Consider the following 13,684-nt stretch of genomic DNA (forward strand, 5'->3'; position numbering starts at 1 on the left):
GAGATAATACAAGCTATCCAAAAATTCTGTATTTTGGGGAGATTTCACTCCTGCAAAATCACACAAATGGTAACTCACATTGAAGTCAAGAAGTAACGTTTATATTTTAAAGCACACTTTTTTCCACCCAAAAATCATAAACCTCCCTTCCAACTTGAAATTTGTAAGATAGACAAAGAAACCTTTCATTTGCTTTTCCACAGACGGATATTACATGCAACTATTCCTTTTCCTGCAATATGGAGACAGCAACCTTATCTGCAAGCTTGTCAAATCACACGTTTTTGGACAACCTAGCAGTGCTGTGCGATGGCCTCATAAACCTGGATGAGGTAATGCCTCCAGGGTACTATGTCAGGGCTACAAACTCCAGAGTAAGAGACCTGGAATCTCCCTGATCTAACTGTACTGCAGAGGAAGAGCACATATGATCCAAAGACAAAGCCTTTCACTGTATTTGAGAGAAGTATGTCTTCTTGCAAGAACAATAATTGCTTCACCTCTGCAGCTGGTGTCTCCAGACATTACTTCAAACTTTGTCTAGGTGAGAAATTAGCATTACATTTGCATTATAGCTGCATTTAAAATTAAGCATCTTCTTTCATAATATAATTCTGACAGAATAGAGCAAAACAAAAACACTGGTGACATATACTAAGTTTAATTCTCAATTTTATTTGGCTATAATCTCATCCCTACTGTAATACTTACAGTTGGAGCAGGAGCCATGATGCCCATTGGTACAGGAATCATAGGGGTCCCTGAGAAAGACAATACATTAATATTAGTCTGCCCTGTTGAGAATTGATGAATACAAATGGAATCATTGCAGACACGATTTTCAAACTAGACAGCAATTTTGGTCAACTAAGAGTTTCACACTACTGATTACCAGTAATTCCTCAAGCATTCCAAGGAAGTATATATAATGTATCATAGGCATCCTGGTCACTTTCTGGTATTACCATTTCAACTTTGTCACACACAAATATATTTTCAGAGCATATTCAAGCCACAGTATTGTTCTAGAAGACAGTGGGGTGATAAATGAGGCAGGGAATTCCTGAGAGCAAAGGCAGCTGATGCCCTACAGATGATCTCGTTCCCAGCTTACACAATTCCCGCAAGTACAATGGTTTTTGTACATGGCTTTAGGGATGAGGTCCTGTAGAGAACGGCACCAGGCTTCATGCCACTATTTATGGAATAGCTTAATAAAGGCAGCATAAAAAAACCTCTATTGAGAAGCTGCTGAATACTTCACTTCGCAGTCTCCAACACCTAATTTAGAGCAATACAGAATTTTAATAATGTTCATTAATTCATATTAAATAATGTTTTAAATTAATATTTAATGAGATGAAACCTATTTTACACTACCAAATTCACTAGCAGCTTTAAGCACTTTCATGAGCCAATATCTAATCATAAGAAAGGCTCTTTACTTGCCAGCTGCTAGAGGTTAAATATATTAAGTGAATGGATTTCATCAAAACTACTTATTGATCAGCAGACACATTGAGACTTGAGAATAGTGAGGTCAATCTCATGTTCTTCACTGGAATCCTGTATCTCCTTTTTTTTTTTTAATTCTACAGATTTCCATTGTTTTTTCCCTCTCAATCCTTCCCTTACTGTTGTACTAAAAAAATTCTAAATAAATTTCTGCAACCTACTGCCCCTGGACTTGTTCCCCCACTTTCTCTAGTGTTTAGTCTTAAAACACTTCTCCTCAGACATCCTTTCCAGTTTTTTCCTCATCCACTCTGGTTTTGCTTTATTTATGTTTTTATTTTCTCCAGCTCTCAATTCTCTTCCTTGGTCCCTTCATATTAAGGTCATACTACCTCTTCTTCCTCCAAATCATTTAGACAATCAAAACTGTTTTGCTCCCCCATGTTCTCTGTTTTAATACACCACAGCATCTGACAGGCTGTAGCAACTACTCACAAGCAAGACTGGTCGTGCAGCCCTATAATTAATATAATTATCACAATGGCTTTTAAAGTTACAGCTCAGCAAACACACTTGTGTTATCACTGATAATTCTATGAAACTATCTGCCCAATGTTTAGCAGAAGTCACAAAAATCCACTGAAATATTGGGCATTGTCAGGAAATATAATGATCATAAAGGCATCATTTAGCTGCTACACAAAAGCTTGGTGCACCTACAGTTTTGACTAAGGCCTACAGACCTGGTCTCTGCAACCCAAGGCTGCCCAGCCTGACAGAACAGCACCTACATGACTTCACCTGTGAAGCAGCTGCTTTATTAGGAAGGGCTGCACACTCTGAGACTCTTCAAGTGTGGAGGTTTGCAAGGCATGGAACGTGGCTGAGGTGTACAGAACCACTAAACTCAACCCGCCCGACTCCCACATCAGAACTGGGGCAGGAGGGAGACACTGAGTAGGCAGCGAGTTTAAAGACAGACTTAAGAGAGTAGCACTTTTCACAGCAGTTAATGAACTTGTCAAATTTGGTTTAAGAGGTGACAGAGATGAACAGAGTAAAAAATTCCAAAATGTTCACAAATGACAGGTCCAGAAGAAGACAAAGAACAACCAGAAGATCATACTCTAAGATCCCCAACACTACTGGTGTATGAAGCAACAGACTCAGAAAGCAGACAGGCATACATGCCCACCCTAAATATTGCCTTCTAGTCCCACTGCCCACACACTGCATCAGCCTATATGGACTGCAGGTCTGACCTACTACAGCATTTCTGGCGTGCAAAATTGGGTTTTTTATACCTTAGTGGTATCGAGTAATCTTCAGAGATTTATCAGAATCAACTCCTTATCAAATCTTCCACACTAATATTGGGAAATGCTAGAACTTCCTGTTTTTAGCAACTGTATTTTAAGCAAAACAAACCACCTTTCCTAACTTCATTATTATGCAAGCAAACTACTCCAGGTGAAACTCTTCAAAAAATTACAGGCTGAGGTAACTAAGACATTAATTTTTCACCAAACAGCTAGCTAAAGATAATATTGTAAGTCACTAAAATTGTGATCTTACATATGGACTAAATTCAGAGCAGATTTCATAAAATCTGTGGCATTTTCAGCTCTACTGATGTGCTTATACTAAGAATTGAGATCCACATCCTCTACAAAGTCAAAATATGTTGTCTGCACAGGCAAGCAAATCATGTTTCTGTTATGCAGACAAAAGCTTTATTCTCACCTAATACCAGTCTTCTCTACTCTACATACTATTCAGATTCCTAATACTAAAATGAGACTATTTAAACACAACAAGAGAACAAAAAGATCTTTGTCACACATTCTAAGAAGTAAAATGTTCATAGCCAAAAATTATAACAGGCATTTTAAAATATATTTCTGAAAGATTTTTTTAAAGTATCTGGTGTTTTATACACTAGTATACACAAACTGGAGCTAGAAAAAATAGGTATGATTTTAAAATTCAACCTGAAATTTTTGATGGCAGGATGCCCCCTAAGCAAGAACTCTTCCTTTATCAGAAAATAGGTAACATCTCATGGTTCTCAAGAAAGATGTTTAGAAAAATTAATGCAAGTAAAATTAGCCTGATAAATGATGTGCAGAAATCTTTTTGTAGTTCAACCACCTGTTTTTTGAATGCCTCTATTGTCTATAAAACACTCCTGTACAACACAGTTTAAGACAATATAGACAACACAGGAGTTATTTTCTGCAGTTCTTGCGATGAATTCAGAAGAGGTAATTCTCTGATGTCGTCCCCTCTCCCACCTCAAGTCATCATTACGTATACTCACAATGTACAGAAAGAAAGCTGTTCCAGACCAACAAGATAAAATCTCAACTCAAAAACCAGAGGCTGATCTTAGAGATGAACAAAGAAAAATGGTAGGAATAATTTTGGGAAGATGAGAAGAAATTGTAAAGCTAACTGTAAATTTGCAAGATGTTTAAAGGAAAGAATACAAGAAGCAAAATAAAAGAAAGTGGGACATTAAAATGGAGAAAAACAACTCAAAGTTGAGTTGAAACTTACTCCTCTATTTTCACATTACACATACTCAGTGTACCCAAGAGTTTCCAAAGGCTATTACAACGGATTACTGTCAAAACACTGGCTTCAGAACACCTATTATAAACAGAAATCGCCACTCAGCTTCAGTCTTGAGTAAAGGCTCAAGAAAAGTCCAGTATTTCATTTCTGGTTAAATGTAAACAGTTCTTGGTAGACCAAAAGGAGCTAGCTCCTATGACATTCTCTGTGGGAAAGCTAGAACCTCAACTGCAATGTACACAAATCAGAGTTACCAAGATATATTATTTACAAAAGTTCCTGGCTTTTAAAGGAATTCAGAACAATATAAAGAAATTAAATTCTACAATACTTCCATATATTAATATAACTTACCAGGAGGTACAGGTGGAGGAAAACCAGGAAACTGTGGAGGTGGGATCCCAGGGGGAAGCGTTGGGATTCCCATAGGAGGGCGATTCAAATGAGGTGGAAAAGACATTCTTGCAGTCACAATCTAAAAAAAAACAGAAAGGAAACTTATACTAGTCAGCTCCCAAATGTGAATTGCAAAAGCAGTGAAGTGGTAAACGTCTGTAATTATTTTAAAATTTTATATGGACATTCAACTACAAACTAAAACTTATTTTTTCAACTTTTTTTTCCCCAGCTATTCATTATGTTAGAGATGTAGTAGAAGTCTTCTCTCTCAATTAAAAAGAGCATTTCTAAGGAAGTGTTTCAGAATGAACTGAAAAACAAAGCTATATCTGACTCCTCATACCGATAAGAGCGTTTAACAGTTTGTACAGATTTTTTAAAATAAAGCTATCTTTGCAGTATTAGAAAGCAAAACTGATCTTGTAACACATTTTCAATAAAGCAAGTAGTTCTGTTGTACAAGAAATGATCACACACAATACAACTGTAGAACAAGACACCAGAAAGAAGTGGGACATTTGCAATGCTCAGCACCAATGGGAGTTGTACTTAAGATGACATTGGGGAGATTCTCAAATCCCAGCAAAGAGAGAGTTAAAAGCTTGAAAGAGGGTTCTGTGATCTATATTTAACTTCCCAGTCCACAAATCTCCTAGAGCACAACTTGGACATTAGCCCATAAGCTGAGGGTCAACATGCTCCCACAGAGAGTAAAGATCATTTCAAACACCCTTTTCTATTCAGATTATTATTTTACATGCATATTACTGACCCAGAAGCAGAGACCACCCAGTCATAAAACACTCAAGATCACCCTTAATACAATTAAGGCATGCATTCTTGCTTCCAGTACTGTTTGAGTAACCTTACACAGTCAAGTCTTCATGGAAGGCTGGCCCTCAGGTCTAAAAAAACCAAAACCGGTCACAATATTACTGCTGAGCATATACCTACATTCACACTGTAGTGAGGAAGCATTGGAGAAGTTCACACACAGTGGATCATGTGGCTATGAATCATGAAGACACAGTATCACAAGTGACAAGAACCCAGTAAGCTGCTGGCAGAAACGTCTGCGTTTCTCATTGGACTCTACAGACTGCCTTACAACCTACAGTGACAGATCTGCACTGCAACTGCTTTCCAAACAGTCAACCATGAGTCAAAACTGACGCAAGGCTGTCTGGAGAAACAGAGTTATGGTAAGCAAAATCCTGATACATGCAACAGAACTGCAGATTGTAACATGCTTTCCTCAAGCCAGGAACACAATGGCACTGAACATTTTTTTGTTCTTTGCTGGAGACAGATGTACCTTCCAGACTTGTTCAAGAGCAAAGCCATTAGTATTAAATACTAGAAGTAAAAGACAGTATCAGTACTCTACCATAATAGCAGGTACATCTGAAAGATGCAAAAAATTCTAATAACATAACCACATAGAAAAACTTTATTCCCTCAGATTCTGGAAACAACTATGAGAGATAAATGTCTATAGCAGACTGGAAAGGATGAAAGAGAAACCCAGATGTATTTGGTAATACCTTCTAACACCAGAACTTACTTATTCGGGTCTAAGAACACATATGTAACCCTATCACATAATTCATCCAAAGAAACATTTACAACTACATAAATTACACAAGATATGTGATGAGGGCATTCATTGACCCCTAAGGGCATTTATCAATGTATCACCAGGCAAAACAATGAACACTCCTGTGACACAAGGTCTAAGATGGCAGAAGAAATAAGAGAGAAAATGTAACATTTTTCCAACAGTTCAATAAAGCTTTTATGAAATCTAATAAAGATAAAACCTCCCCTCCCTTTTAGAATCCATATGCCTAAGAACACATTTCCTTTCTGCAATTCCTGAATTTTTAAAACTGTATAAGTAAAGAAAAGCAGCAAATATGCATGCGATTTTATTTTTTAAAAAGTTGCTTATTGTCTCCTCAGACTACATGTACATCAGCTAACATTCATCTAGAATCTGGAACTTGTATGGTATGGAAGGGAACAGAACTCCCTACCCTGCCTGGGTATCACTACTTGAAACTTTCACACGCACAAAAAAATAACCAACAGAAAACCCACAAAATTAAGATCTTTAAGGCTCCCAATTCTTACCTACATTTCAAACTGATAAACAACTGGATGAAATTCAAAGATATTTTGGGGCAGATGGTACAAACAATAAGCTACTGGGTCTGAAATGGTTCTAAACAGGCTACAACAGAGTTGCACCATCGGAGGTCCACACAATGTTAATGCGTGGTCTGTAAAACATGTAAGAATAACTGGGGAAGTAATTTTCCAGGCTGCCTGTAGGTGCAACCCCTTCTCTCGCTCTGATAAGCACTTTATCTGAGCCATCACTTTGGAGATGCCAACAAAAAAAGCCTGGGGACTAAGAAGTGCATCAGTTCTTTGAATTAAAAGTTGCTGAAACATACCATAGCCAGTGGATGTTAAATATGCACAGAGAAGGAACTGTTTGGTTGGGGTTTTTTTATAATTTAAATTAAAAACCCAAAGATTTAGCAGTCAACTAAGTTACTGCTGCTGCATAAAAGGAGAAGGGCAGTAAGAAGCGAGCAAACTTCGTCTTTCAATCTTTTTGGGCAGAAGATGTGGAACACACTGTTACACACAGGGCTTCAAAAGTCCATTTCAAAGCATTCCCTTCTTTCTCCCCCCACCCCCCATAGCTGTACAATTATTTTCACAGCAGCTAGAAAGCTGCTCTCTTACTGACTTAATTCTTACATGGACCAATCCTAGCAACTCTGCTGCCTGTGGCATTTAAGATCAAAACTAGAATTAAGGAAAGCCTGGGTCTCCTTCTCACTACTCTGTGTAACTGCTAATGTGAAAGCAGCAGAGAGGACAGCTTAATTCTGTTTCCGTTATGAAAGCTGAGGACCGAGATACCAGGAGTGAAACTGCTCACTGCAGAAGTGAGAGATCTGGATGAGGGAGGAAGATGCATCCAAGATACCACAATCAAAGGAACTGCACAACACATCCTTATCTGTCAGGAGCTAGAGAACACACCAAAAACGTAGATCGTCTTTCAACAGTCAGAGTGGCTCTGCATCAAATTTCTAAGCAACTACAAATCAAAGGTATGAAAATTTAGGAGATGCTAAGCTGGATCTATGTAGAATACACTTGCACACATCTCAGGGACAGCATCTTGAACCTCTCTGCAGACTGTCCTCCTACCCTGCCAGTACAGTTCAGTGATCAATTTCTGATACATTTACTGTGATCTCAGGAATGTACATGGTGATCTTCCAACTTCCCCAATTTATTCAAATGTCTAAGTAAGAAACTAAACAGTCCTGACGTATTTTTAAAACCTCAGCTAACTTTAGGAAGTATTGCCTCTAGTGAAACTGAATGTAAGCAGCATTCTTGACAGCTGCAGTTTAACTAGCAGCTCTCTAAGCAAGAGTTTAACTTGTATGAATGTTACAGTGGTCACAAAAATACAGGAGAAAGAAAAGCAGTGGTCAATTGGCCTGATACCACTCAAAAGACTGAAATAACATCTTTACCTCCCAAAATGATGGATTCATGTCAAGTCTCAGACTCAAAGTGCAGTCAGTTTAGGCTGTGTCTGTGCCAGCAAGCAATACAATAGGAACAAATCTGTTAAACAAAACTAATGGAAGTTTAGACCCTCATGTCTACACTGCATGTTTTGGGGAGGCCCACCCCACTAAAACAAATGCCAGTTTGTAGGTATGAGTGCATTTTGAATATATTTTCATCCAAAAGGAATCTAGCTTATGCACGAGAATAGCACAAACCAATATGAAATAAACTTCCTAAGTGATGATGACTGTGAGACTTCCTTCAAGAGCACACCCTCGATCCAAGTGAACACAGTAACATAGCTGAACACTTTATTAGCCTTGGGCCATTTCTCTAAGCTGCAGAATAATTATAAAATGGATGGCAAAACACCTAAGTTTACTCTATGCAGACCCAGCTCAAAAACAGCCTGAGCTACTAAGGCAAGTACTACATAAACACAGCTATAATATTCCAGGTTCAACTTTGGCCCAGAAGGAATTCAGCTGCTTTCTACACCGCACTTCTGACTTAAGTCCTGGTAGAACCAAGCAACATGCAGAGCAATCTGCATCAATTTCCTGAAACTTGGAGAGAGTACAGGGATATATCCATAGATTCTAAGGTTTGGTAAAATCCATTGAGACTGGTTAATCCCGTCATGGTGAGATCCCTGCTGGGATGGAGCTCTGTCCACTAGGAACATGCTGGCTCTGATTTACAACTGAGCAAATGCAGACACCTCACCTTAGGGCTGGAATCAAGTGTCTGAGTCCACACAGAACTCAAAACTACTATAAAACAAGGGTCACCACCACCCAGACACTGCTGCCCTGTTCTTCCTTATCATCTCTGACTCCTAGAAGTCCCAGTAAGAGGGGACTGAGATTGTACTGGTCTGGCTGCACTGTTAGCACAGTAATTTCTTTTTAATCATAGTATTCTTTTAACCTTCTGTTTTAGTGACTCTATTTTTATAAAATAGGGGTGAAGAGATATGCCATAAGCAGAACGTAAACTCAATAAAAATTTCTGGTAATGAACATATTTTAAATTAACAATTCCATCATCTAGTCAGGGCAGTGTCGTAATTCTACCAGTGTTACAGGATTTATATTAGTATCTCTGTTTACACATCAGAAACTTTATGTGTAAAAGTTTTATTTATTTAGAAACTTGCAAAAACATCTTAACCAATTTCAAAGCACTGAAGTTCCCCATGAACCAACCAGTTGCAATACTTACTACTGCTACACCAAACAAAGTGAAAACTGACTGCAAAATCCCTCAAGTCTTAATACACAAACAAACTTCATGTGTCTTAGGAATACATACATGAGGTGTCATAGCAACAGTGACAGTATGACTGATATAGTTTGATTTAATTTTATCTGATTTTAACTTCCTTTCAATATTTTCCCAAAACACTTCTTCTGCACCACAAAAAGTCTGTACCCTTAGTCTAGAATAAGTTGCACAAAACAGCTGTGCGGGCTGAAGAAAACATACACAACAAACCCGTGTGTTAAAGTCTGTTCTATCACACAGGTTTGTGTGTTGATCTCCACACAATGGGTGGATATTTAAGCCATTCCATTATAAAATCAACCTCGTAGTTTGTTACCCAACAAAGGTGCTGTTTATATTATTACTTGTCATCAAAAAATCTCCCTAAAAGAAAAATCTTCTATTCCAAGCCAACTGGTTTCCTCAGTGAAAATGACCACTTTCTCAGACCCCTACAGTTTTCTCCAAAATGGTCTGCAAGCGAAGCAAGATTTAAATGTTAAACACAACAGACATGGGGAGAGATAAAATATATTATAGATTTCCTAGGCTAAGAACAAAAATACTAGTATTTGCTCTAACTTGTTTTTCAGAGGTGATCTAGAAAGAGTTTAGTAATTGCTGTGGAATAACTGCATCCCACACTGTTATTATGAAGTAGCACAAAAAACAACACGTTTACCCCAACCAAAGCCTCAGTCCAAAAGCCCTTTAAGTAGGGGTCTATTAAGTATGTCATCAGAACTTTAAGATACTTGATTTAATTCCGAATTCTGTGCCTCTGCACCCATATAAAACCCTGGTTAGTGAAATAAGTAACTTTCCATTCCAACTTGGCTATTGACTCTTCCCAAAACAGAAACATGGCTGTGGCATTACAATACTTACATGAATGAGCACTCAGAGGCAGAGAAACAAGCAAAACAAAGCACTCTGATCAATGCCACTCCTTCACGGGGGAAGTAAGAAACTCTCCTATTCTTCCTTTTAATTCGTTCAGAACTCACTCCATAAATGCTGATGCAATACCTGAAGTAATGCTTTCCTGCCGCACACAAAAAAAGGACTAAAATTCAGTTTGTGTGCATTTTAGTCTGAATGGGCTAAGAAATATAAAACTTTTGAGAGCTAGCTTTCTCTAAGGCCGTTAACGACCTAAAAAAAGAAACAACAAAACCATTAGTTGTGTTCAGGATATTCCCTGTGTTGAAACAAAAAACTCTCCTTCAAGCAGACAAAGGTCTTTTTCTTCAACGGAAAAAGAAGACATCATGAGAAAAACATGCCGTGTGCACATCACAACGGCTCCTGACACGGATGAATCACTCTTGATTATTTTACCTACGACCTGCTAACACGTGTTTTAAAATGACCACGCCAATCCACACTAAGGACAATAACTTCCTTGTCGCACTATACCGCGTTTTCTAGCGTGATCGGTTTCCCCGACGTGCAAAAGTAAAAATCCCAGCCACAGTCCAAGGCGGCCGGGCCCGGGGAGCAGCGTCGGGCGCCAGCAAAGCTCCGCGCAGGTCTTGGTGCCGGGCGTGCGACGGGCTCCCCTCGCCTCCCGCGGGGCCGCTCCCGAACCTCCGCCGGGGCCGGCGGAATGGAGTCCCAGGCGTCCCAGCGAGAGAGGAAGCGAACGGGCCTCGCGAGCACCGCCCCGAGGCCGTTCGCCCGTTCCACGCCCCGTCCAGGCCCGAGCCGCCTCCCCAGCGAGCGCCCGCCGCGGGCCAGCGGCCTCGGCCCGGTCCCGGCCGCGCCTCCACCCAGCGGGCGGCCGAGGGGCCACTGCCGCGCGTCCTCCCTCCCTGCCTCCCTGTTTTCCCCGCAGCCCCTCAGTTCTCACCCCTCGGCTGCGGAGCGGGGCGGGGATGGCGCGGGAAAGGCGCTGGGCCGGCTGAGGCCCCGCTAGGCCGCGAACACACCGCGCCGAGCCGCTGCCGCCGCGCCGCGCGGGGTCATGTGACCCGCCTCTTCCGCCAGCGGCCCGGCGTGCACCGCGCCGTGCCACCACAGAGGCGGCTGTGCCAGAGCGCCCCCGCCCGCGCCCAGGCAGTACCGCGGCCGACCATAGAGCGGCGGCGGCGGCGGCAGAAGGGCCGGGGCAGCTAAGGGGCATGCGCGCTGCCGCCATCTTTGGTGCAGGGGCGGCGCGGGGTCGTGACCTGGCTCGGAGCTCCGCCGTGTCGAGGTCAAGTGCCGCCGGTCGGGGCTAGGGCGGGCTGGAGGCCCTGGAAAGCCCCTGGCAAGTGTCCGGCTGCGGGTGGCACGGAGCCTTGCCTGTCTGTGAGCCTTCATGGCCCTCTCAGCCAGGCACTCAGGCCACGCTGAGCTGCGACCCGCCCGTGACGGTGGTCGGGACGGGCTGTACCGCAGGCAGAGGATCCTCTCTCGCATTGTTTGGGATGCAGCCCAGCATACAACTGACTTTCATGGAAGGTTCCGTGTGCTGTAAAAAACCTAAGGATTTACACAGCAAATAGAGTGTGTCTTAGGCAGCTGTGTGCTCATCAGAAAGATGTCACTGTGCTGTTGGGCCTAGCCGTGGTCGACAACTGGTAGTTTCTCTGACCTACTTTCAGCATTTAAACTACATTAAGAGAGAATTTTCAACATGATATGCAAGACAGTAATTGCTGTAGTTACGCCACTGGTGGCAAGGAGTTGCAAGTGGAAAGAGGAAGTGACTATGAATGAGAGGAACGTGATCTTACAGATTATTACGAGGTAGACCACAAAACACATGCATAATTCTGTTTAAAAAATGTTGGATTAGCTAAGGAAAAAAATGTGTTGTATTTTCCATTGTTTAAAGAAAAGTGTTCAAAAGACAAGAGTCCAATGGCAAAATCTCCACCTGTAGAACAACTTCTTCAGTACAAAGCAGATTAAAACTATCTGGCTGATGTCATACGTGCTACTGAACAGCCAACAACTGCGTTGGAACTAAGGTCCTGTTCATCACCTTGCTTTACCTGATGTGTAAGGTAAATATTTTAGCAATAAGAGGTTTAAGAAATACTTCAAGTTTGAATGTAATTTTTTTCTCCCACCAGAAACAAAATTTTTACTTTCTGTTAATTACAGCTTATTCTAAAGAGGTGGCGTATCTCCCTCAAACTAACACATATTTAGTAACTACATTACTGACTACTGTTAATATTTAAAATAATTTATAAGCATACCTAAGAAAATCAAGGAAAAGAGAAAGTTTTCAGAAAATTTTCAGAATCTTCTCTGTGTTGTTTTCTCACACAACAACAGCTCAGCTTAAAAAAGAAATGTGAATCCTAAACTGATTCGTACTGCTGTAATAAGTTTTTATTTACAGGAAACATTGTAAAGGCTTTGCTTATGTAGAGGTTCATCTTTTTTTTAGCCAAAGAAATAGGCTATTTTGCATTTATTCTTCTTACACAAATCAACTGTAGCCTTCTGTATCTTTCTTAATCAAGGAAGAATAGCAGCAGAAGCATCCAGTAAATGTAGCTACTTTCCTATCTTTACTCTTTCTGCTATGGGATTTTAGAATTACCCACCCCTAGTGCCTGTATTATCTTCCTGCCTTTCAGTTATGCAACTGAGATCCCTTTTCCAGATACTGATCACAGTTCACATTCTTCAGTTCTCACTGCAAACTCCAGGATTTTGTGCTCAAGCCAGTCATGAAGATTGCAGTACATGGCTTTAATATTAAGGTTAAAATTAAGAGGTGCTCTTTTTGTCTGCTAATTGTCTTGTATTTCAAGCATGAGAAATCATTCTAAAAATGTTAGGCAGCACCTCAGGGTACAGAGGTCACATTGTTTCTAGACTATGCATTCTAAAATTTTTGCATGCATATTTTCTTCCCTTCCTCATGTCCTTTAATGCTCCCTCCATCACATTACCAGTCTAAATAGAGGCACTTAGAAGAAGATCCCTTAGATGTCAGCCTCATTGATCTCATTCCTTGGCTCCTCTGAATAGCATTGTGAGATTTAAAAGTTTCTACCTCATATATATTAGTTATATTTATTATTCAGGATTTTTTTGGTCTGAAGACATTTGGTTCACCAAAACTTTATTCTTACCTAGATGTCAGTCTATTTTGTCAATCTCTTAAATTATCTTATATGCAAAATACCGAGTGAAAATACATCAACAGCATGAGACAGAACAGGGAAGAGAGTTACTGTGCCAGTCTTCAGTCATTCATCATCACTAAGCTGCATAAAAGAAATGTCATGTATATGCCTACACAAATATATATATATAGTACAATGTAGTATAACAGAAGTACTTCAGCAATACACTTTAATTCTGAGAGGGCCTCATTCACTCCTTGTGTTAGAAAATTCATTGATGCCTCATTTTTGTAGTAATTGGACCTGTT

The 13,684-nt window shown here is 40.4% G+C and overlaps 1 protein-coding gene across 3 annotated transcripts in view; it reads right to left on the reverse strand.

The window, feature by feature from the left end:
* RBM25 (RNA binding motif protein 25) overlaps window positions 1-11,253 on the reverse strand; it is a 32,798-nt gene extending 21,545 nt beyond the window's left edge. For 2 of the 3 annotated variants that reach the window (XM_066551522.1, XM_066551519.1), the window contains exons 1-3: window positions 11,156-11,253; window positions 4,387-4,507; window positions 712-761 (exon numbers count right to left, since the gene is read on the reverse strand). In XM_066551522.1, coding sequence (XP_066407619.1) covers window positions 712-761; window positions 4,387-4,492 — 156 coding nt within the window. In that variant the 5' untranslated portion in view covers window positions 4,493-4,507; window positions 11,156-11,253. Of the gene's footprint in view, window positions 1-711; window positions 762-4,386; window positions 4,508-10,722; window positions 10,740-11,155 lie in introns of those variants that run through there. The other variant, XM_066551521.1, reaches the window with a different exon arrangement.
* Between the last annotated feature and the right edge of the window lie 2,431 nt (window positions 11,254-13,684).

Source organism: Molothrus aeneus, chromosome 6 (assembly GCF_037042795.1).
Source record: "Molothrus aeneus isolate 106 chromosome 6, BPBGC_Maene_1.0, whole genome shotgun sequence".
Classification (NCBI taxonomy): Eukaryota; Metazoa; Chordata; class Aves; order Passeriformes; family Icteridae; genus Molothrus; species Molothrus aeneus.